General features: G+C 46.9%; 1 protein-coding gene across 19 annotated transcripts; it reads right to left on the bottom strand.

Moving 5' to 3' along the window:
* Positions 1-1668: 1668 nt before the first annotated feature.
* LOC125738203 (myoD family inhibitor domain-containing protein-like) lies at positions 1669-24723 on the bottom strand. Of its 19 annotated transcripts, none has more exons than XM_049006918.1 (6): positions 24459-24721; positions 24072-24156; positions 22037-22165; positions 7967-8131; positions 6846-6947; positions 1669-3702 (listed from the first exon to the last, which is right to left on the bottom strand). In XM_049006918.1, exons 2-6 carry the CDS (start codon positions 24139-24141, stop codon positions 3470-3472), a joined length of 699 nt encoding a protein of 232 aa, XP_048862875.1. In that variant the 5' UTR covers positions 24142-24156; positions 24459-24721; the 3' UTR covers positions 1669-3469. The 19 variants fall into 19 exon arrangements, with proteins under 19 accessions (XP_048862875.1, XP_048862871.1, XP_048862872.1 ...); XM_049006914.1 differs by having other exon boundaries at positions 22037-22168; positions 24459-24718; XM_049006915.1 differs by having other exon boundaries at positions 22037-22168; positions 24072-24152; positions 24459-24718.
* Between the last annotated feature and the right edge of the window lie 449 nt (positions 24724-25172).

Here is a 25172-nt window from a genome sequence, read left to right as displayed (position 1 = left end):
AACGGACTTATAATAATGCAAACAGGCTCCTATGAGCGGGCAAATTAAAGCTAATTCCCCTATCAGATAAACAGTGAGGGGGGTATCTGTGCTCTTCCCTGTACGTGGGGGCCATAGGTGGGTGCCACAGGAGGGGGGGGGCGCAGGCATTTTTAACGACATTCTAATGACTTACTTAATACTGTCAGGGAAATGACCTCAGGTCTAAGAACAGGCATATTCCTCCAGACTGAAAACAGAAACAATGGAATTGTCTTAATCACAAAATTAGGAGTACTCACACAGAAGGGAACGGGGTGAATTGATTAGAAGGATAAAGGTGGGTGTTTTTGTAAAAGGTCACAGCGTACTCACCTGGAGACCTGGAGATGTTTTTTTGCTCGTTTTTTTAAAAAAAAAATCCTCCCATGTCATTAAAGAGTTTTGCTTTTGGGGGGATATTCTGATGCCATTAGTAAAATAAGACAATAATTCCTGAACTGGAAATACGAAGGGACTGGAAACACCTACAGGGGCAGATATGGGGAGTGTCAAGCAGGGTCAGCACTGGGTTACCTGGAACATTAATAAGGTGCCTGAAGAAGGGGTAAAGTGTGAAGTGACCCAGCAGGGGGTGCCGTAGAGGCACCTGAGAAAAGGTATCCGGTGGCCATTCTATGGAATGTCGGAATGCTGTGTTTTCATGTGTGGACAGAACATACACACATGACAGCAATTTTAGTAATTCTGCGTTTAGCCACTGCTGGTTCCACCCCTGCAGCACGGGGCTTAGGACCAATCCCCAGCCTTTGGCCAGACACCAGAGGTTAAAGGTCAATGTATTTCACATTAAAGAAAACAGACAACCCTATAAACTCTAATTATAGTACTTACTTGTGAATTCAACCACTGACTGCCGACTGCTGCCGAGGCCCCAAGGCTAAATTTACAACGTGCCTGGATTGAAAGGAATTTGCGTTTTCCAGGTGTGTTTGGTTATATAATAACTAAACCAACAATGTAACAGGATCACTTTGCCCATAAAGGGTCAAACCCAAAATGAAATAGGGCAACCACACCGAGTGCAGAAGGCAGGTACATCTCATATAGAGAAACATCAGGATCCCTGAAAGCCTCATGAAAAGATTCCAGAAAAAAAGTTACAATAATAATAGAGTCAAAAATAAGCAAGTGCTGCTAGATTCCTCCATGTGAAGCGATTCAGTGTGAGTTCTGGATTGAGGTCTGCTGAGGTCGTCCCACATGGGGGTCTAAGAATCCCGTTGGAGGTCATCCCAGTGAGGATAGCATGGGAAGGACAGGGCCGAAACGCGTCACGGCGGCTCCCCCAAAAGCTCCGATTGGTCAAAAGCTTCACACTCACTGTGGCAGAAAGGCTTTGCCACAGAGATGCACGATACGGAAAACCAGGAACTAAAGGCAAGGCTGGGTACGTCCACCACAAGTTCCAGAGGCAACTGCAAGGAAGCCACCGCCATAGTCTGCAGCAAGCTGCATTCCCTAAAGAAATACAAACTTGGGAAAACGTGCACAAGTGCCAAGAAATAAGGAATATCACACATTTGGGTACAGAGTATATTCAGAAAATTAAGAAAATGAAGAAAAATATGCACACACACACACCGTACCAAATCTCTGCATTCTTATTCAATGTAAGAAATCGAAAGCTTTTATTTCACATGTGCTTTATTTCCAAAACGGTGTTATGCTATCCAGTTGAAAATGAACAGAAATTTGTCATGGCGAAAATTATGAGACAATGACTAGACGTTCATAAAGTTACAGGGAAATAAACTCTTGTAAGATGATTAAACAAAAATTCCACATGGAACTCATTGTTAAAAAGGAGAGAGAGAGAGAGAGAAAAACAGGCCTCATGTACACAAATGAGAATAGACTGAAAGACAGCGAACCATCCCCAAGTGCTCTCCACTGCAGGTACAACCTTCTCAAGGTACCAAAGAAAGAGAAAATGAGGTCCCTCGCGTGTCAAAGGCCACCTCAGCACTTTAAGCACCTCTAATTGGCTCCTATTTTTATCCCAGTGACCTAAATTTCAGAACCGTTCGCCGCATTTAGACACGCAGCTGACTGGAGTCGTGGATTCCGAATGCGAAGGTTCTCGCCGTCCCGCAAGGGGTACGGGTTCGGCAAGCGCCTTTGGCCGTCGCCTATTTGCGCGTCGTAATTCATTTGCTCGTAATCACTAAAGCCGCTTATGTCGGCTGGGGCTGCGGCAGGCGACACGAGTGGCTAATTAATATCACTTCCCCGTCCTAACGAGCAGGGTTTTAATCGGCATTACTCATGCTGCGCTACACAAATAAGTAAATACATCTGGCAACAGAAAACTGGAAATGAAAAAAAACACTGGGGAGCATTTCGGTTTGGGTTAAGTGTGTAACGCGTAATTAAACAGATGTCACTATCAAAGCGTTGAGCTTCCGATAAACACTCCGTAGCCTAAGTACTGTTCAGAGAAATCAAAGCGCTCGGCCCTCTTCAAAAAGGCAGCTCAGCGTTACAGAAAATAATGTTTGCGATTCGAACGATGAGAACAAGGTAAAACTCCGGGATGTATTCCAGGGGTGCGATTCGGCTGGCGAGCGTGTCGCATAAGGCCAGCTCCCCCATTAGCAGCATAAAGAAATGAATGTTCCGTTCAGGCCAATTGTGTCCCTACACAGTTCGGCTAAAGTTCCACTTTCTCTCATTAATAAAACTGGGCCCTCGGTGCTCTGCGTGTCCTTCCACTGAAATTGAGGTTATGAGACCTAGCGCATAACAGATCTCAACCAAAACGATAATCAGCCATCACTCAGAAACAGGGCCACCTGCAGAATCCTCGTTCATGGTCTTGCACACCAGTGGTGCTCGGGCAGGCGTGGCAGTCAGTGCCCCAGCATTCATCGCGGGTTTATTTTTGTGGCGACATGTGTTGTTTGTTGATGTTCTTCCTGTGAGATATTTGGAATTTTGTTGTACCGTTTTGTTTTATACTTGCGCTTTGTATGTGTGTGAATTTCCCCGTTATGGTTTTCGTGGGGAGTAGGATACTCACAGCCCGGGTTTGCCGTTGTTCTGCAGCGATGTTACAGAAAAACGAGCCTAAAGTCACACTGTGCGTTTCTGGTGTACAGGGGGGGCGGCACCATGGATCAGTGACGGTGCAGCGAGTACGGACCAGAAACCAGCAATGCTAAAACCATAGCCAGAGAATTCAGAAAGTTTCCTTAATATTATCCGGCTAAGGAGAAAATAGCTGGATGGTAACAATGTTTTAGGGTAGGTCTCTAACACAGCAGCAAAAAATCCCTGTTAGAACCGCATACATGCCACTTGAAAACATTTCAATACTCCCCTGTTTTGAAAAGCTTCACTCTCCTTCGGTCCTTTCCCGAGTCATCCAATCAGAGGGGCCGGCTGCCACTTCACAAGCCGGGAGGCTGATGGTGAAATTCCGGCAGCCCTACGTGGGGAAGCAGATCCCGCAGCAATCCTTGGAGAACTCCAGGCATTCCGTGGATCCGACTAGGCCGCAGCAAGACTCGCAGGTGCAATCGGATCCGTCCTCTGGGTCACTGGAATCGGGTTCGCAGTAACGCCAGCAGCGACAGCAGCAGCAGAAGAAGAAGAGGCAGGAGCCGCACACTCTGTCGAACTGGCAGAAGAGGCAGGCCAGCACGCAGTGCACGCAGCAGTCTGTGCTCGCATGTCGCACACGGGGACAGAACAGAGCAGCATTAAGGGGAGATGCTTCCTGGGGGCCTTGGCACTTAACGACACCCTTTAACTGGCCGGATGGACGATTCTATAGGGGAGACGACAAGTTTAACTGCAGGTCATAAAGAGTCAAAAGTTAGGGTTTAAACCGGGCGGGGCTGAGGCTGATTGGCAGGCATGTGAGCCAATCAGAGGGAGCGCAGTCAGCATGCGTAGAAAGCCATGCCAAGAGAGCGTACAGGAGTCCACCTCTTCCCAGTATGCCCAGGAGACCCTACAGGCATGGCATCCACTCTCTGCGCACATTGGGTATGCTATGAGGCTACAATGGGGGAGGGGGTGTGTTTGGGGAGGGGGGGTGTTGGAGAGGGGGAGGAAAAGAATCACCAGCCCAAAGAATTTCAAACGGAATGAATTCCACTTGAGGGACTGATTAACAGATCCCGCCATAATGGCGGCATTATCATGCCAACGCACAGGCTGATCATGCAAAGCTGATTAACGAAGGCCCGAATTTCTCCAGCAGATTGCCGAGCCGCCCGCTCCTCTCTCCTGATTAACATTTAACCTCTTTTTAGAAATTCTGCGTGGCTTCTTAGTGTAACGGCGAATTACCGCCTCCTCGGCACAGTGAGAGAGCCTTCTCGGCACGCACAGACAGACAGACAGACAGAGACAGACAGACAGACAGACAGACAGTGCAGGCCTTCACTCGACACCCTTCTGCTTTTGTTGTCATTTCGAGAGCGAAGGAACTTCTTTTTGAAATCTGATTTCAAAAGACAGATCGAGGGGACTGTCGTAGGACATGGCCAGAGGTCCTCAGATGAAACGTTCCTCCCCCCAAGAAGTACCCCCCTTCCCTGGGGAGAATGGACGTTGAGGACCATTTATTCATGGCAATAATATGCTTGGCAAGTAGATTTGCCCCACCCACTGCCATAATCAGCCCCGCCCATCAATGCTAAATCCCCGCCCACTTCTCCACCCACATGCAGGATATGGCCCTATCAGGGAGACATAGGGCATGCTACCTGCCAGTGCAACACACCCACACATATTACCACATGCCAGCTACGGCCTTCTCCACGTACCTTAGCATTAGCATCGCTTTCACAAGGCATCTTCAGGCCACCTGTCATTCTGTGCCTTCTGTTCGCACTGTGCGTGCGAATGTGATAAGGAGCATTGTTGCGCTCCAAGCAGGCTTACCAAAGGGCAGCCGGAAAGTTAGGCCAACCGGGAAACAGGAGGCACCTCGTCGGTATGTTTCTTATGGGGTGTCACTAGCCGTATGATAAAGCGTAAGTTAATGCCCCTTACAGAAGGCCAGCACTGACACTAGTGTGCACAGTTAAGATGCGGATGTTCTTTGACAAACAGCGCGTGCAGAGTCTGGGCGTTTCACTGTCAATAATGACAGCAATAACAGCAATATATATATATTTATATATATATATATATATATATATATATATATTTATATATATATATATATATATATATATATATATATATATATATATATATATATAAAAACAGGAGATAAATCTTAATTAAAATTCCAAAAACTTTAAAGAAGCTCACGAGACTAAACTTGGCAATATTTAATTCATACAATGAAAATTATATAAATAAATAACATTATGTACTTCAGTATCTCAGATATTCACTTGGATGTATAATTCATCAGCTCTGATTAGCTGGAGTCTTCAAGAGCAGACAGCCGGTCCGCATGCATCGGACGGACGGATCTATAACGGGGAAACATGCTTGGCGAACTGACATCGCCGGGGAGGGGGAAGGAGCTGCGGTGGTCGTGCCCCAACTCTCGAGAGCCGGGCAAGCAGTGAGGGCGACTCGGGAAAATGACCTCGGACGTGCCCAAAGACTCAAAGACCGACATCAAACGGCGAGTCAGCTGACGCAAAACCGTTGTGCGACAGCGGACCGCGCTACAGACACAGTCAGACAGGGGGGCGTTTTCTTGAATGGCTTGCATGCAGTGAGCAAGATCTGTCAGCGTGCCGGAGTAGAGAAACGACAAAACAACACAGCGAACAGCAAATGTGATGGCAAGCAGGACACAGAGAGGAATAAAGCCCGCTCACCAGTTGGAGGTTGATCACAACCTCACCACTTTATGAAGAATATTCTTTAAAAATGTTTTTTTAATTCACGGATCTGTTGATGGAGTTAAACGACCTGTAACTACCGAAACAACTATTTACATACTATGAGCAGTTTGCTGGGAAGAGGTACACGTGCATGAAACCTAAAAGAAACTGTGCTACTTGCAGGGCACTAGCAGATATGGGGCTGTGTTATTATTTGTTTATTGCCAATCATATGGATCAACACCATGGTGGCTAAGCTGTTAGCACAACATGACCGAGGCTGATGGGATGAGTCTATGCTAGTCTTGGATAAGCTGTTAGCATAGCGTAGTTTGGCACATTCACTTGAAGTGCGTGTGCTAGCCTTGGTAGGTGAGCGGTTAGCACTGCATGGCTTTGCCCATTCACTTACAAGGGCTGCCTATGCTAGCCTTAGCGACTGAGCTGTTAGCATAGCATGGCTCAGCATGATCACTTACAGGAAGTGCCTATGCTAGCCACGATGGCATAGCTGGACGCACTCGAGGCAGAACTCCAGACATTCGGCTGACTCACAGCCGGGGCCGGTGAGGACAGAGTGGCAGTGGATGTGGCAGTGCAGGTCCTGGGTGGATTCATGGCACAGAGCACAACACTGGCCACAGTCCGGGCAGCAGGAGTGGCACACTGGGCGTACACAACCGGAGAGCGCCCCCAACAGGTGCAGACACAGCTCCGCGCATCGGCAGAACAGACAGGACAGCACCAGGGATGCACAGCACGCTGCCAAGCCCAGGACAAGCATCAGTATGCATGCACCCACCGAGAAGTGCAGGTATGCACAAGTGTAAACGAGGATGCATACACACACATGCACGCATGCACAATCACGTCCCATGTGAGCAGACCAGAATACCAGAGAGGTAAGATGGGGGGGGGGGCTAGTAGGGGGGGTGGGGGGGGGCGGTCAGGAAAATGAGACAAACAAGAAAGTCGAGAAGCTACCAAAGCATATGTGGAACCAACCTGGTGTCAGTGATGCTGGACTGGCTCTAACTATAGGCAGAATAGCCAGAAGCCCCCTGAATAACGTGTGTTTCAGAGGAAGTGAAGTGATCTCCAATCGTCCTGATGGGGGACACCCACGTTAAGCTTTCCCTGTGCCAATGGGTCAGTATTCCAGGCCAAACATTGTAAGAGAGATAAATAAGTAAATAAAATGCTGTTAAATTTATTACTTGCAGTCACACAGATGGGCATATGACGTGGATTTTAAAAGCGGGATGTGGAATGTTTAGGGTTCTTGATTTATTTACTCCTGCTTTGTCCCCAAACGCTCAGCCCTGTAATCTCCTGATAATCTTTCCTGAAAAGATCACCTTTTCCAGAGAGCTAGTTATGCAAAAACCTTACTAGCGTGCATTTTTCTCCCAGACGAATTGAGAGAGCTTGTCAACAGAGCACCACTTATGCGTCACACGTTAATGCATTACGCGGGAAACGCTCGCGTTTGACCTCACAGGCACTACGCGTCGGGCAACATCTGTTAGCCTGCTGAGAACGATAAAAACACAACAAGGCAATAAGTCTCCCAGTCCATTATTCGGGAATGGATCGTCTGAGTTGGGAAGGCGAGTGTGTGAGGAACAGCCTGGTGCGGGGGATGGGGGGGGGGGGGGGGGGGGGAGATGGGGGCTGGGCTGCCACTAATGACAGCACGCTGCGCTCGCGGTGCCGATGACAGCCCAGCACGCTGCCCCATTGTCTTTGGCCTCATTAAAAGGTCACACGTCAGGTGACCAGCAATAATCTCCCAGCCATCGCTGCTGGCCCTCGTTAGGGCGGGGGGCCTTGTTACAGAGTCCCCACCAAGGGCCCGAAATAGATGCTGAGGTGGCAAGGAGGCCGAGGGAGAGGGCGCCACCCCCTGGGCAGTTCCGAACAGCACGCTTGAGGGCGTGGATAATTAGTGAGACGACCACGCCGAGGCCCAGGGGTCTGCGCCATTCAGCTGCTGCCGAAGAGATCAGGGTGATGGCTTCCCGCTTTACCCGGAATGTTCCACATTAGGGGGTTTTTGCGTTTCAGGCCGTGCATAGATACGCATGCACATGCACACACACAGACACGCTCGCGCTCTGTCGTACCTTCTGGCAAAGAGTCCACAGAGTGACCCCTGTCCCTGCCAACGGAACGGAGCTTGTGCTGCACCCTGTGAGACACGGGCTGCTTCTTGGGCCGGGTCGCGGGACTGTGCAGGGGGACTCCGCCCCCTCCCTTGCCGGCTTCCACGTCCAAAGGCTCAGGCTGATCTGTAAGAGTGAAAATTATTTTTAAAACATTGCGCACGCCACTCGCCAGCATCTTCAGGTCTTCCTGTCCATGAAGAAGTTCAATATGGCATGCAGGGGCGTGTGCAAGAGTGGGACCACGGGCGCATTGGCCCCAGCTGAAAGCTGATTGGCCCCGGGAGTGCTCCCTCACCTGTCATTCACCTATTCAAAACATATCATTGGATAATGATAAGATTGGCCCTCCTGTATGAATTATGGTCCCCCAATATTAAAAAAAAAAGAAGCTCGAATCACCCTTGATGTCAGGTAACTTAATGCCTCAATGGGAGGCTGCTTGCATCGGGGCCCCTAGTTTCCCCCACATGCCACCCCCACAGGCACAGGGCCGTCAGATAAGTGGGGAGGCAACACCTTCCCAGGTGGAGTGGGGGGCGCGTGATCTGCTCCGCGGGGAGCTCAGCATTACGTCCCATCTGCATTATAAAAGCCGCAGCCCAGCATATGACTTATGAGCCTGTCTGAATAATTCATCTCCTGTCTGTATGTTCACCATTTCCTCCCTCTTCTTCTTCCCTAACTCTCTTCTTTCCATTACTTTAAAAAAAATGCATTTTGCTGCACGTTAGATAATCGCAGGGAAAACTTCGCTGCGGCTAATGAAAGCGCCGCTGTGAGCCGCGCACCCCCCCCCCAAGACTCCCCCCAAATTGGAAGAGCCCTGTCCTGCCCCCTCCGCGGCCGGCATCCACCGCATGCCGCCAAACGAACGCAATTACGGTTAACAAGAGGCCGGATCCCGCCCACGCTCTAACGAGGCCCCGCCCAGGAGCCTCACTGACAGGAATATAAAACATCGCAATTAAACTGGCACCACTGTCGCGGATGGCGTTAACTGGGTTGCGCTCGAACGCCTGCTGCGGTAAACAAATATGGATTCCGCTGCATGCGGCCTTTTCCGGTGCACAAATAACACATTATCCACGCATTAAGCCACTGCATGCCAGGACAAGGAACATCCATCACGATGCTGTTCGGTAATCTTCTAACTGGCCGCGGGAAGATGTGCCGCGATGGTGGAATAACGGGAACTGTTTTCAGACAACATTTGTTTCTCTCCCACCAATCGGTAACGAGGGCAAAGTAATTACGCCTTAACGACCTCTTCCTAATGGAAAGGTGCAGAAATAAATAAGTTTAATTATGCGACTAATGAAAAGATTAAGTGTACATTTTTGGCACCTTGTGGACTGCAGTGTGAAGGTATGAGTGAAAGCGACAACTTTCTGAAATTCCTTGACGTCGTTCATCGCTACTATAAAAGCACGAGCCAAGAACGGAAAACACAAGGTCACGTGACGATGACGTGGAGGTCACATAGAACCTAAGGGATGAGGCTGAAGTTCAGCCGTCCTAAGTTGGCTGAGAGCCAGACAGAAAGTGGGTCCCATGCAAACCTGGCAAATGCGTATGCTGGAAATTCCCGTAATGCAGAGGAACGGCATCGGGAACGGCAGGCGGAGTGAGGGAGTGACAGGCAATATGCGCAGTGCCAAAGCAGCCGAGACAAACAGCACAAAAAATCACTGACCCGAAGCCGGAAACGCTTCAAAAACAGACACACTGTAAGTGCCCTAATTCACCCATTTCGTGAATTAACTGTTAATCTGACTATTAATTAGATACTTACTCTCTCGTTCTCTGGTGATATCAAAGCCATGTCTACAAACGGCCATCACCGGCGTTGTTATTAAGCCCGCCAACGTGTCAGCAGCGGGTCCGTGAACGCAGCGAAGAAAAAAAACATCCCAGAGCAATAAAATACGAGCACGCTGCCTGCATTAAAATAATTATCAGGAATTAAAATGAAAAGGTTGCGGTCTACCGCGGGAGCCCGTCGCGGGGGGTGGGGGGGTTGGAGATGTTGAGCTTACACGGCCCAGCACATCGCATTAAAACAGCGTGTTCGCAAATTCTCCTCCTGGCTGCGTATCGACAAGCCCTGGGATGGTGGTGGTGATGGTGGTGTTGGGGGGGGGGGATTTGTGGCTAAATAATGCAGTGCAGTCCAGGGAAGAGGCAAAACACACACACACCCCACATACACACACACCCCACACACACACCCACCTTGGAGCCAGAGAGCGCTAAACCTGCCCTGAAAGCACCATTCCAATTTGGTCCCCACAAATGGCACATGACAGACTGAAATACCGGGGGAGATTTTTTTTCTCCCTTTTTAAAAGACGTGTGCTTGACGGATTCCAGGAAGAACACACAGATATAATTGCCACTTGTCACCAGTCTCGGGCAGACCTCCCGCACTGGGGGGCGGGTCTGTCATGAGTGTGGCCCAGCGGGCCGGATCGTTCCGGCACATTCCACGACTGCTCTGGATATGCCGGCATCTGTAAACTGCTACTTGTCAGGGGAAGGCGAGTCACGCGGAGAGCAGACTGGAACACACCAGGGTCTCAACCCCCAGCGAGACACATGAAGGTTTCTGCTCCAAATCTCCATTATTCAATTAGCGCACCAATTACTTTTCATTTGAACAAAAATCCACGTTCAGTTTTTTTTTTTTATTTTAAGCCTTTCTACTCGATAATAAATTTCATTTTCTCATTGCTGGACAAGAGAAACAGTAAGCGGCTGAAACAGCAGTAGGGGACCAAACAAAACAGGACAGGCAAAACACACGGCCCTCCGTGTTTAGGGGTCTGCGGGCCCCCCATCTGTGAGGCATTTCTCTTCAGACCCACAGAGGAAAACCAGCAGAGACCCACCTGGGACACAGAGGCGCAACACCAAGCGCTCCTCACTGTGGAAGAACACTGGCATAAATCTTCAGGCAGACACTAAACAATGCAAATTCATTTGAAATGCTATTTAAAAAGAGGCTGTTTTTATTTAATAGCATGGAAATATCACCTACACAAACAGATCTGTGCGAGGCCCCTCTGGTCCCTTTTGTATTTCTATGCCTTCTCGGTCTCTGGAGCTGATTGGGTGATTCGAGGCCCTGCAGGTTTAGCGAGCACGTCCCCTATTCACATGGCACACAGCCCCGTGAAAGACAGCCCTTCTGTGGGTGTGCCAGGCTGTCAATCTGCCTCCGCTCGGAGAAACAGCCACGGGGGTGGTGGTGGGGGGGGGGGGAGTGACACAAACAAAACCTCCATGGCCTGTTTACAAACAACAAACAAGGCAGAGTGACTGAAACCGGAGGGAAGGTGGAGAAGAGCCGTGAGAGAGGTGAGTAAGCCAGATGTGGTGGTGAGCCCTGTCACCCTCCCACGTGTCCTCACGTCCCCCTGTCACTCCCCGCCCCCGAGCTGCAATCCAGCAGTGACAGGCCAGAATCCCACATGAGTGACACTGAGTGAAAGCAGGGTGACAGTCTCACCGTTATCTCTATATATCAGGTCACCGTTATCTTCATATACAAAGCATCTCGGTGCCACTTTACAATAAGACTACCCATATAAAGAGTTTATGAATGCTTTGTAATCTGGTTATTAATTAGGTTGTAAGTTTGCAAATTATTAATAGACTATTTTAAACAAGTTATAACAGTTTTCTTTTTATTAATAGGCGGCAAAAGGGAGCTTTATTGTAAAGTGGTACCAAGATCTTTATATATGAAGATATAAAAAGTGTGAACCTGTACTTGATAAGTAGTTGGATGGATGGAGAGTCATCAGCTATTGATCCTCTACAGTCGGGCTAATTTTTCCTGGGGTCCGTTCAGCTGTAGCTGCCGGACATAAACACGCGTGTTACGAAGCACACGCCAACACGTGGACGGCGGCTCCGCCGAGATGCAAATGTGACCCAGCAGATGGATTTTCATCATTTCTCCTGGGGGCACTCATGTCCCCACAAACAGCAGCACAGTGCTTGGGGGTTTTGAATTCGAATGGACATCTTTCTATTACAAACTGTATCTCATCCCCACTGTTGTGGCTGATGGAAACCATGGGAATTATTATACATATATATATATATATATATATATATATATATATATATATATATATATATACACACACAATAATTCCCATGGTTTCCATCATCCATATATATATGACCTTCGCAAAGATAGACTTTCTCCTTCCCCAAGTTTAGAGCCAGGTTGGACGAAATAAAGATGCTCCACATGTCATGTTGAGAGCCCCTTAAACCAGCGCAACCCAGAACAAAAACTGCTTCCCTGTAGCCCAAACACAGAAAGGAAATGACGGTACCACACTGCACTGGGGTCAAATCCTAATCATGTGAGATATGGAGCGAGACCCAAAAAATGGGAGAAACCCTCTAACTAAAATTTGTGCTGGAATATCTCCGAGGGGCTGATTTACCACCCGCTCCCCCACGCCCCCGCTTGACAGGATGCCCAAGAAGACCATGTGGTGACAGATCATCATTCGCTCTCTGCATAATGACTGATTGTACAGAGGACTATTTATTATACGTCTCGAACCGTGGGCCATCTGTGCATGTTAGTGGAACTAAATTGTCTTGTCTGATAAAAGCCCGTATCAGCACCGATGACATGTTATGTGACAGAACTGTTTTGACTCTATTAACCCTCCTCCTCCTCCGCCGATCGCCGCGGATAACATTTCATTTTGGAGGGAATCTGAGGCACTCACGTCTTATTTGCAGCCCGTCGCTGCCCTGGCGGTGAAGGGCCAGTCAGTTCGGCTCGGCCGGCCTCCACCACAGCTCACTTTTAATTCTCCCTGACAATCATTTAAATGCGACCCTTCAGGACGCAACCGGCGGCGCATGCCCGGCTTCCAAGAGGCCGCTTAATATTCCATGCGGCGCTTGCTCTTGATAACAATGACACGGAGTGTGGGGTGTCTGGAATTTACTAATTTCAAATTTGGTAATTTTCGCTACTGATTGAGTGGGGAAAAAAGAGAGAGGGATGGGGGGGGGGAGGGGGGGGAGACCCTTGGATTGTCTGTGTTCAGGTTAATTACATTTTACAGTAACAGAGACACCTTAAAACACTGTGCTTGATTTTTATTTTTTTTTTTTGCTCTCCTGTCTTGACCAGAACCGGTCCACTCCGGCTGAATGTGCAGGTAATCACGCATTATCCTTTGATTACTGAATGTACAATTCCAATGATTAATCTATCCCACTACGACATAAGGGAGTGTCCAGACTGGGGTCTTGCTGGTGGTGGTGGGTGATGGCGAGAGAGTCTATGGCTGTAAAAATGGCAAAGAGCCAGCGATGGGTCCTGCCCGGTGAACCGCATCCCTTAATCGCAGGGGGGCAGCGTCACGGATGGGAGCTGCCGTGCCCAGACGGGATTCAGGGCCAGAATTACGGCTCCCTTTTCCCCCATGAAAACGTGGCGAGTAAATGGGCAGCAGGGCCCTCGGCTGCCAGGCGGTCGACGCGTATACAGGGGGCACATTAAGGAAACCTGCACAAACTCACATATATATTTGCATTCTGTGTGTATGTGAATGACTAAGTAACACCCCAGCAAAGCAGTGTGAGGACGGCAGCGGTAATTTATCCTGACACCAGGCAGAGCAGCACGTGGCTTTTCGAGGGATCCATGCCCCGCGTGTGTCAGGGCCCAGAGCGGCCCCTGGGCGGGTCGTTAGGGGGCCCCAGCCATGCTGACAGCAGCAAACAGACAGGAGGCTGCCTGCGTCGCGCCGCCGCGATTACCGCGCTGCTTACCGCGCTGCTTACCGCTGTTGTTATTTGTTATTTTTATTATTCTGTTTATGATTCTTCAGCCGTAACAGATGTTGCCCAAAGCGACTTACGGGAAGCAGGAGAGCTTTTACACACCTGGATGTTAAAGGTGAGTTTCCCCAGAGAGGCTCCAGGCAAGGCCTGCGACCCGGTACCGGATATGCAGTTATGCGAGATGGATGGATGGATGTAAATTAATGAGGAAGGCCAGGCTCCTTAACTGCTCTAGCCGAAGGGATCACGCTGCTCTTTAGCTTGTGCACCCCACCCCCCATGAATGCAGAAGCCAGAACTGAGACATCACCGCCCCAACGCAGACACACCTCCACAGTCCCTGTATCCATGTCCTTATGGGAACTCCAAGTTCATTTCTATGGCCGTAACTCTAAGGCCAGCCATGATGACCTTAACCTCCCCAGCCCTAACCTACCCATAAGCAACCAAACAAAATACAGAATGCATTTCAATACAGACTTTGGCATTTTACGTTTTCTGATTACATTCACAGATGTAATGGGTTATTCCCCACAAGATAAAAAGTTTTTATCACATTGCAGGGAAATCTGGTCCCCACGATGTAATTACAATAAAAAAAAACACACACATACACAGGGCGCAGTTGCTGGTGCCGTCTGTATGGAGGCCAGTTTTCAGCAGCCCCCTCCACATTCCCATTTACTCCAGAAGCACCCCGCTCCCCCGCCACCCCCCTCCCTCCATAAACACACACACACACACATTTATCCTCCAACCATCAGGACAGCTGGGCAGGATGACCTACCAGAGGAGTGGTGAACCATCACACACAAGAGGGCTGGGGGGTGTGGGGGGGGGCATCACCAGAGATCAGTAACAGAAATGGTTTTAAGCTTATCACCCAGCCAAATCCCACCAGCAGGGGCTGCGTGTGCATTCATGGCTTTGGGGGGGGGGGGGGGCGTGTGCATTCATGGCTTTGGGGGGGGAGGGGGGGCAGTTCTGCACACTGCCAGGCTGATGGTGAGGCAGCACAGGCAACGTGGCGACCGCGGCGATCACGGGCGAGACACCAGGCCACCAGCGGCTCCCAGAAGTCTGCTCTCTCACAACGCTTTTGGGTGATGGAGCAGCCAATCCACGCTAGATAAAAACGCCTTTTAACGAGACTGAGGCAAACATCCACAGCGCAGAGCTGACTGTCACACCCGACTGCTGTTTTGAATGAGTGTTTTTGTTGTGAAGGAGTATGACGCAAGAAATTTACAAATCGAAATCTTAATTAAAACTGATCCTATGAAACAATTATGGGTGACAGAATTACAAGTCTGACTGAAACACCTGACAGCGAGTTTTCCTGCGGTAATAAATGCCAGAGTCATCTCAGCCTAATATTTTCAAACTGTACCCGGTTCATTTCCCATTCCATCTAAGTGTTATATGAAAGCAGATGATCTGTCGTCAAACTGCTCGAAAATAGGTTTCTGTAATTTAATTAAACTGTTTGCATTTCTTCCATATGTAAAAAAAGAAGTTAAATTTGAAGAAAAAAAACCTTATCTTTCTCTGTCCACCACTACAAATTGTTATTATAAAAGAAGATCCTAAGCTACTATGAGTACTTAATTTATTTTAAAGAGGCTTTAAAGAAACAGTTTAGATCTGCAATATTCTTTCTGTATCCATCTCCTTTACCCTGTCAGATTTTTTTAGGTTTTTATGAGCGATTTGACTGTGATGTTACAGTATATTTTTGATGTCAAAGCTGAAATTGTAATTAAGCCTGTGATATTCCCCAAGTTTTCTGATATTATCTATTGGACTGTACTACTTAATTACTACACCTGTGTTAATGGCACCAAACACAGTCACAGCTGCTGAACACTCCTGGATGTGAACTCGCCTGAAGATGCACGCGGGGGGCGAGGGGGGACCGAGATCGGCAACATCAAAATCAAATCACTTTGTCACATAACTTGATACTTGGTAAGTAGGGATGTTCCTCGCTGTATGTGGGTGGTTTTACGATATTTTGACAATGGTGCGATAGCAGTGATCGTAACTATCATGATTGTAAGCATCCGATATAGTGTTTAACACTGTACCGTATGATGTTTTTTTGTTTCTAGCCAAATAAACTTGTATTCCTTTATTTATTTTTAAATTACTGGTATTTAGTTAGTTACAATAACTATTTAGCTATCCAGTGACAGCAGTTATTCATTTACTTATTTATTTATCATATTTATATTCAACTTACGATATTTTCCACTTACAATGGGTTCATCGGAACATAACCCCATCGTAAGTCTAGGAGCACCTGTACAAGGGAACGAAAAATTCACGTGCAAGTGCACAACAGTAGCAAAACTAGAATAAATAAATAAAATGGATTGCGGTATGATTATGATTATGGATAAGGTGGATATGGATAGCAGAAAGGGTTCAATGACCTGTGTTCCATAAGTAATATGTACAGTATCAGCTGACAAAGTGGGCGTTTGTACTGATGGTAAGGTAACTGGCCGTAGTATTTTCACCCACTAGTTTCGTTAAGCTGATTTACCATGCTGCCGTGCAACTTTTCCATATCATAGGATTTCTGACAGTGTGTAGCCTTTTCACAGAGGGGCATTATTGGTGTTAAAACACAAACAGGAGGCCGTGCCAGACAAGAAGGCCTCAAATGTCTCGTATCCACGACCCCCCCCCCCCCCCCCCCCCACAACTCGAGCAAGCGAGAAACCTTTGTATTAATTTCACACTGAATCAACAGAGCTATTTTGGAAGTGTCGAGTCTCCAGGCGATGCCACTGTTATGACTACAGTTGCTGTTTCCTATGAACACACCACCTAATTCAATTTTACAGGTGTTCCTTCTGAGGCGAGGCTGCTTTAAGGGGTTTGCACAATTATACGGAGGGGAGTTTTTTAAGGCTGGATTTGTCGCAAAAAAAAGAGGGGTTGTGGAAAAGATGTAGCCGCTGTGATAATGGGAGAGGAACGAGGACACAGGGTCATTCCAGACACCAGCCTCACTGGAAGCCAGGCACAAGACATCGACCACACTGGACACAGGCATCACTCGACACCGACCTCACTGAACAAGGCCTCACTTGACATCGACCACACTGGATATGAGCCTCACTGGATGCTGGCCTCACAGGACATCGACCACACTGGACACAGGCATCACTCGACGCCGACCTCACTGAACAAGGCCTCACTTGACCTCATTGTTCAAGGGCCTCACTCGACATCGACCACACTGGACGCCGGTCACACTGGATATGAGCCTCACTGGATGCTGGCCTCACAGGACATCGACCACACTGGACACAGGCATCACTCGACGCCGACCTCACTGAACAAGGCCTCACTTGACCTCATTGTTCAAGGGCCTCACTCGACATCGACCACACTGGACGCCGGTCACACTGGATATGAGCCTCACTGGATGCTGGCCGCACTGGATGCTGGCCTCACTGGACGCCACTTCTCTGGTCCTTACCATCCACATCCAAGGCTCTTCTCAGTTTGTCAAGTGTTTCCTCCATCGTGGTTGAATCATCACAAGCTCTACGGACACCAAATAGATAGATACATAGTAACAGCCCAACGTTTCAGGAAAACTGTCACACAACATGAAAAAAAACACAGTACAGCCGCCACCTGGCAACTGTAAAAGTCCGGTACCGATGGTCAAAAGCAGGACTAGGATTCCACCATGCCACCGAGAGTTAAGCGAGAGTTCCATTTTCAGTTTTTTTCCATTTTCCACATCCGTAAAGACCTACTTCTCCTGATGAAAATGAGGAAATTCACTCGCAGTTATTACGCTCTTTGCCTCCTTTGTGAGTAATTACTCTTTCCCCCTCACTTCATAACAAGAAAACATTTCGCGCGGGTTCCTACATTTCTGAAGACGTTAATGAAGTGAAATGAAATTCTTTTTGAAATGCATCTATAACAACAGAATGAGGAAATAATTACCGCCAAGGAAGGCTTACAATAGCCTTTTAATCAACCCTTGTACTCACATTTCACCCTATTTATACAGTTTATGATTCCATGGCCCACTGCTAAGTAATCACTTGAAAATTATTTCCTCTGTTTTTAATGGCCTCTTAGTTTTAACAGATGATTTCAGAGTAGCCAGGGGTCTTGAGATTAAAGTAAAGATTAAGTTCTAATGCAGCGACAATCAGACTCAATTCTACAATATCGAAAATTTGCATCAGAATTTAATCAAAAGTTGCCAATCTCTGAAGCATTTGGAATAGCATTTTATAGATGTAACAACCGTAAGAAAAATAAGAGTTCTAATAAAACCCACTTTAACGCTCTTTGGTAAGTTGCATGTTTTGCAGATTTTGGGTAAAAGGTTGGTGAGGGAATTTAAGAGAAGAAAAAAAAACCATCGTGAAGGTCATAAAGGTCAACGAAGGTCAATGTATGTAGCCCACAACAGCAACGCTACTATGTCACGGGCAAAATTTCACTTTCACGCCTCCCGATCACACAAACAACACTAGCGTCAGAGTCCGCGCCGTACCGTCAGAGTCCGGGTCACCGAGCCATCTGAGACGCATCGACGGCACCCTTTGCTGGAGCGCTACATCAACGTAACCACCTTCCTCCACACGCCACGTCCCCTTCCACGGAAAAGCTCCCGGCCAAAAGGTCGTCCCTCAGCCAAGCTAACAACCTTGAGATTTTAAAATTAAAGGCGCAATCTCCTGCAGACAGTCCCCATTATGCGCGAAAGAGGTTAATATCTTCTGCAAAGCGCGGCGACATTACTTGACCTTACTGCCTCACTTCAGAATTTCCCCAAGATAAAAATATCTGTTCTTCTTTATCCGGGAGAACACTTTGAAGTATTCAACAGTTCAATGAATAATGCAATGTTAAGATACCTAAACGGGCCACAATTTGCTACAGCTAACGCATCGGCTCCAAGAGAAGCTCTCCAGCTACAGATCCATGAAAACCAAAGTCATGTTACAGACTTTCCTCAAAATATATCTGGCAGGATTAAAATGACTCACGCTTTCTAAACGTCTCTCCAGGAACGTCACTGCGACCGCTGTTTCCAGCCACAAAGCCACGGTTAATATGATTACTAATATGATTCGGCTTCAATTAGCAATACAGGTGCAGAGGCTTTCAGGAGAGCAGTCAGCTAGCCCCCATCCTCCCTGCATGTTACATCCTGGCTCTGAGGCGTGTAGATTCACGGTGCGTCACACCAGCAACATTCACGCTCAGTCTCTTCTGCTAATGCCCGCTTGCCTCTTAATCAGGAATTATTTATTTTCCTGACCAAAAACGACATTCAGGAGGCATTTTACTGCCCTGTAGTTCACTTTTAAAACATCTGGGGCAGCTACATGGTCATTTTAAATAGTAATAAGCCATCCATCCACTTTCTGTACCCATTTGTCCTACACAAGGTTTCGGGGGGTGGGGGGGGGGGGAAGCCTATCAGCACAAGGCAGGGAATAACCCAAGATGGGATGTCAACCCATGACAGGGCACGTACACACACACACTTTGGTAACCCCAATTCATCTTAACATCTTAAGAAACCAGGAGTATTCAGAATAAAAACCAAGACAACACAAGGAGAACATGCAAACTCCACACACTTGGAGCCATGGTGGAACTTCACACCCCAGGCTAATCACTATACCACCACACCAACCCTAAATAAGACGAATCTACATAAAAATCCGGATTAAATCAAAGCATGCTACATATAGACTCTCCTGAAATGTACTCTTGCAGACAGACACTCTAGTGCGATCCCCAAAAAGTCTTATCAGCCCTCTTTTATTGCCCCCCCCCAGCACCCGACCTGACTGGCCCAAGACCTCCCCACGCGCACCAGGAGGCCTGCAGGCCAGGGCGAGGCCTGCTCTGATACGTCCCACACGCTGAGCCAGCACCAATTACAGGATCAAGCAGCCGAGGACGTGCAGGGAGCCAGCAGGCCTACAGGCTGAAGACCCCGGGGCAGCTCGAAGCCCTGCTTCAGTTGCGGCAAGATCGGCTCGGAATTACCCCAATGCGTTAAATAATATCAAAAGCCGTTTCTGTCAGGAGCACAAGCCTCTCCGTCAAAGGCAGACGAAGTTTTGTTCCATAAGACTCCCAGGCTTCAGCCCTTGTACAAAAAGCCCAGCCGATGTTCTCATCTCTCAGCTGCGTGTGTTTGACCAGGGAATGTATCTCATCAGACGCCACCCACTCACTATCTCACAAGTAGATACAGACACAAAGGTAAGCACCGCTTCACTATACAGTATACAAAACATTATGAAGTATATTTTCTGTGCTGTCAATCTCTGACACATTCAGTCCACTTTCAAGTGATTAAACCAAGCAAGGATTGACAACAGTAAATCCATCCACAACAGGTTGGTCACAAAGCCTAAGTTTGTACTAGGTAGGCAGCTAGAATTACTCTACTACCAAGACAACACCACTACACCTCTGCTTCTCCTGAAACTGTGGTGAGATTAATAAACTACAATGCAGGGTGGAGTAATCGCATTACATCATCTTGTGCCGGCGCATTTCCCCTGAAACAAAGGGGGAGGGGGGGGGGGGTAGGGCAGGGTCTAGAGGCTGGGGCGGGAACATTGACCTGGTATCACTGTTGCTCAAAAATGCGACGTGCACTAATGCATGATGTTGAGGTGAACAGCCTTCAGAGCTGAAAAACAGACAGGAGGCTTCATCCTTTCTTATTCAAATTGGAGGATGTCCTGTAGGAACAGAGCTGTCAGACCATCTGTGGAACATGGTGCGGGTTCCTGAGGATGCTGAGCAGTGGGTCATTTCCTATCAGGCAGTGATGACATTCAGGAAGCCAGCAGGCCGTGCACTTAATTAGATCCAAAATGCTGAGAAAGGGAATCCCCAAAACTGGATCAAAGCTGACCAGCCCAGAACTGTTTCCAAGAAAAGGTCACAATTTGCAGGTGAACACTCACCTGAAAAAGAGAGCATTCAAGGGCGTAAGTTTGGTTTCAGCACCGGCAAGAACCAGATCCGTCCGGAACGCCCACCCGCCCCAAACACACAGGGCACTCCCACAGTATGGGTAGGGATAGGTACCTAGCATCAATACCCAAATCTCTAGCCTTGAGAGTATCGGTTCACCTGCTAGTCCGACTGTAGAAACATTCACACTGCGCACCTTATTTCTTCATATCATTATTGCTATTGGGGAAAGAGGATTAAGTTCTGAATCAAAGATGTTCTGTTCCTTCGCATTCCACTGTGAATGGAGAATCACTGCATCATGTAAAAATCCAGTGATGAGCGGCAACGGTACCAGCTGAGTTATCAATATTGAAATTTTATTGAAACATTTTGTTTGGAGACATGCAAGCAGCCAGAGGTTCACGGAGGCTTCGGAACAAGTGCAGATGTGAACAGCACCAGTTTCTGAGCTAGTTCAAAGGACCCAGGGAAGACTATCTATAATTTATACCCTCTGATCTTAGACTGCAGACTCGCTTTTCTGGTTTTCATACAATAAAACTATTATTAAGTTGCTTGCCAAGTGCTTGTATTGCAAATCAACTTTCAAAGAATTTTCTGGCCTGTATTATCTACCTATGCACTGCTCACAGATGAATATTTTCACTAACTTTCTTATTGGTATGAAAGCAGATGTCCTGCTCACAGACACGAGAGCTCTCCTCAGTAAACATGGGATGGTCATCAACAGCATATTAGATATAAGCAAAACTTTTTGTTTTTTGTATATAGTAGCTACTGAATTAGGGGATTTTTTCAAAATAACAGCGCAGCGGAATGTTGTTACCTGCTGAATCTTAAATCTTTTTAATGCAATCATCCATCCATCCATCCATCTTCCAAACTCTGGTCAAGAAGGCCTGGAATCTACCCGAGGGGGTTCCCTCGGACAGGGAACCAGGCCCTGACACACGTACCATAAGGAAGTCAGAGACTCCAGTTATCCTAAGTGCTGGTCTTTGGACTATAAAAAGAAATAAGAACACACACCAGAAACCCACACGACGGAGGAAGACTCCAAACGGCACAAGGGCAGGATTCGAACCCCCAACCCTGGACACAGAAGGCAGTAGTGTGAACTAATGAGTCACCATGCCACCCAGTATCCTCTTATGATGAGCTCAGATCTTCCTCCCACACTAAACCACGCACTTATACATCACTTACTTCTAACGAGGTCACCATTAGTGGAACTTCCAGTGGTCACGTGATCCCAAGGTCCTGGAAATTCCTCAGCGGAAGCTAGGGTTCCTGGTCTTCCCTCCGAGTCAGCTGGGCTGTCTGCAAAGCCACATCCTTCTTGAAGTAAACAAGGCAACAAAGGAACTAAATTGTAAACAAGACACACATCAGGTTTCGTGGGGGTGAATAATACAAGGAATAGTCTTCCCAAATACAGCAACAAATAAAAACATATAACAAGATGCAAAGATTATGCTGGCATCAATTCTTCTTATCGCTCAACATGCTTATCTATGTTAATCTATTAGCTGCAAATAGTGTATAAGTAAATATATCTTTAAGAAAGAAATGTGCATTTATTTGTCTCAATATATATTTAATATGTATTCAGGATTTAGTTGTGTTTGCGTTTATTTTTAAACAACAACTGCTGCATCTGAGTGAAATACATATTCGCGGTGTCCAAGATGTCAAACACAACAATTGACGATTTCTACAAAAAAATCTCCAGGCACAGAGGTGATCACAGCTGACAGCCGCCAGCAGAGCTTGAGAGCCCTGAACAAGCCCCCAGATAACAATTGACCCTCGTAAAAAAATGAAAAGGAAAGTGGCAGTTCCCCCGGTATGTGAACCACAACACAAGCCTGATGGACCAGATGCCCGCCTTAGCAGTACTCTTTAGGAGGGATATGAAAAATGATTCATCCATCACACGGTACAGTTCCCAGTGTAAACACAGTATTTGTAATGTTAGCGCGCCCGTGTGCAGCCTCTTTGCTACCATGTGCCGCGCGGATGGGATAAGATCAGGCAGCACCCCCGACACGGTGATAAATAGGGTCTCATCCCGGGCCGCATTGGCCGCGCCGCCGCACAGATCGATAGGCGCTTGATCCCCTGCGGACGGCTGCGATGCATCATAGTATTTAGCGCTTACCGCTGGAAATAAATCGGCCGATCTCCAAACCATTTACAGCCCTTCGGAGGGGTGCCTCTGAAGGTCCCGCAGAAAAGCCATTCGCCAGCAGCTCTCCTGATTGCTTACTTTGTCCTACTTTGCTATTTTTGACAGAGTCCTAATGATGCCGGGTATAAATAGGCAGTTTCGACTGCTGATTAAAAATGGGCACGTCTTATTTTACGTATGATAATCTTAAAGGAAACCAGCAAGTTAATTAAAACAACTATAATTGGCCGTGCTTGCCTCTAATATTCGCAGAGCGTTGCTTCAGTTTTTATTTAGAAATAATGAAAACATTATTACGCCTGGTATTTGTTCATGTCAGACCGAATTAACTCACTCCTGAAAAACTCACATAAAGGTTGTTCCGCCATAAAACACCATTTTCTATGCATTTTTGTTTAAACTGTTATAGGTATATAACCTTTATATAATATCTATAAATTATTGGCCTAATAGTTAAGATATGCGTTTATATAATAAAAGGTGACAACCAAAATGACAATTCTGCAATTGTAATAATAATGGAATATCTTAATTTGGGCTTATAAAAACGTTTTAACGATTTATGGGGATATTTTGGCGTTGTAATACAATATCACTGTAATGTATTGTAGGGCTTTTTCTTGTTATAATGTAAACCAACACGAAATGACCAGCGATATAAGGCACGTTTTAATACTAAAAGGTTTTTAACTCGAAGTACCTGAACGTGTAATTTATTATGGAAAATAACTTGTTAATAAAATCTTGCTATATACAATCGTGCAGCAACTAAAAGTGGAACTGATTTAAATAATATATTTAATAATAAATAATAAATTATATATATATATATATATATATATATATATATATATATATATATATATATATATATATATATATATATAAGGTATCTTTTAATTTGGATTACTCGCGGAGCCGTTTTCAGGCGCAGTTTAATCCGGAGACCAAACCGATTTAAGAGGCAATGGCACTTAATGAGCGCACATCCACAGCGGCACCGTACTGAAATCCGCAATGAATCGCTGACTTTCTGGGGATTTCTCTTACCGTTAAAAAGAAGCAGACCATCCCGCACGGAGGAGCCGTTCTTCAAGGGGGACGCTGTCTCCTGGGACATTCTTATCCACCCTTCCTTTCACATAAGAAAGTAACTTTCCGAAAAATATTATACCGAGAAAGATTATCATAGATCTTTTAACATGTACAAAATAATTTCATACAATAATACAATACAGACCTACAAGATGAAGACAGGGCAGTTAATAAGGTTAGTTCAGCCCTTAAAACAACAGTAGGCTATATAATCAGTATTTCAATAATTTATACTTGCGTTAATACAAACTGATAGACGTGTACAGGCCCTCGCTACATGTAACAGTGACATTAATAAACACACACCCGGGGTGTTTAAGTCCGAAACATGTCAGCTCTTACAGATCACAGTCAGCTGCCTTCCTGATTGCAGGTAAACTCCTTTCTAACAGCCGCTTTGGAGCCCGATCCCCGGCCGCTGCCACCTTCTACCGAAGTCACTCACTTTGATTTGATCGCCTGTGCTGTTTTGCTCTGGAGAAATGCAACCTTTTCCCTCGCCAGGCGCTTTTTCATCATTTCCGGATTCCGACAGTCACTGGCGAACCGCGGCACCCCTTCAGCCGGGAACCGGGACGGGGATCCAGGGCGGCGTCAGTACCCGAGGCGCTCCTTGGAGAGCGCTGCCCGGGCAGGTCGATTAGGTCACTGCAATTAATTGCGTTTTATTTGTATTTGTATTTGTTCTTCCCACGAATGCGTGCAATTTTATCACGATGTAGATAGCAAGGTTATGTTTATGATATGTTAGATGTTTGGAGATGTAACGCTCGTATACCTGTGGGTTATGGATGACGAAATGTTATCGGCATGTATGGGAAATACTAGAAGGACCGCCATTAAAATTGATTCAGTGTAATGTATACACTATAATTTAATTGCGCAGCTGACACGTTTGTCGAAAGCTACTTGGAGGTCAATCTATTTATAAAGCTGGGAGTTTCACTGCTGCAATTCAGGTTAAGTATCTCTCCCGAGGGGCCAACAGCAGCAGAGCCCCCTGAGACCCGAATCGGTAACCTCTGCAACAGCGTCTTGTTGGCCATAACTAACGTC

Source organism: Brienomyrus brachyistius, chromosome 3 (assembly GCF_023856365.1).
Source record: "Brienomyrus brachyistius isolate T26 chromosome 3, BBRACH_0.4, whole genome shotgun sequence".
In the NCBI taxonomy this organism is placed as follows: domain Eukaryota; kingdom Metazoa; phylum Chordata; class Actinopteri; order Osteoglossiformes; family Mormyridae; genus Brienomyrus; species Brienomyrus brachyistius.
The sequence above is the reverse complement of the archived record's forward strand: the minus strand, read 5'-3'. Positions and strand labels throughout refer to the sequence as shown.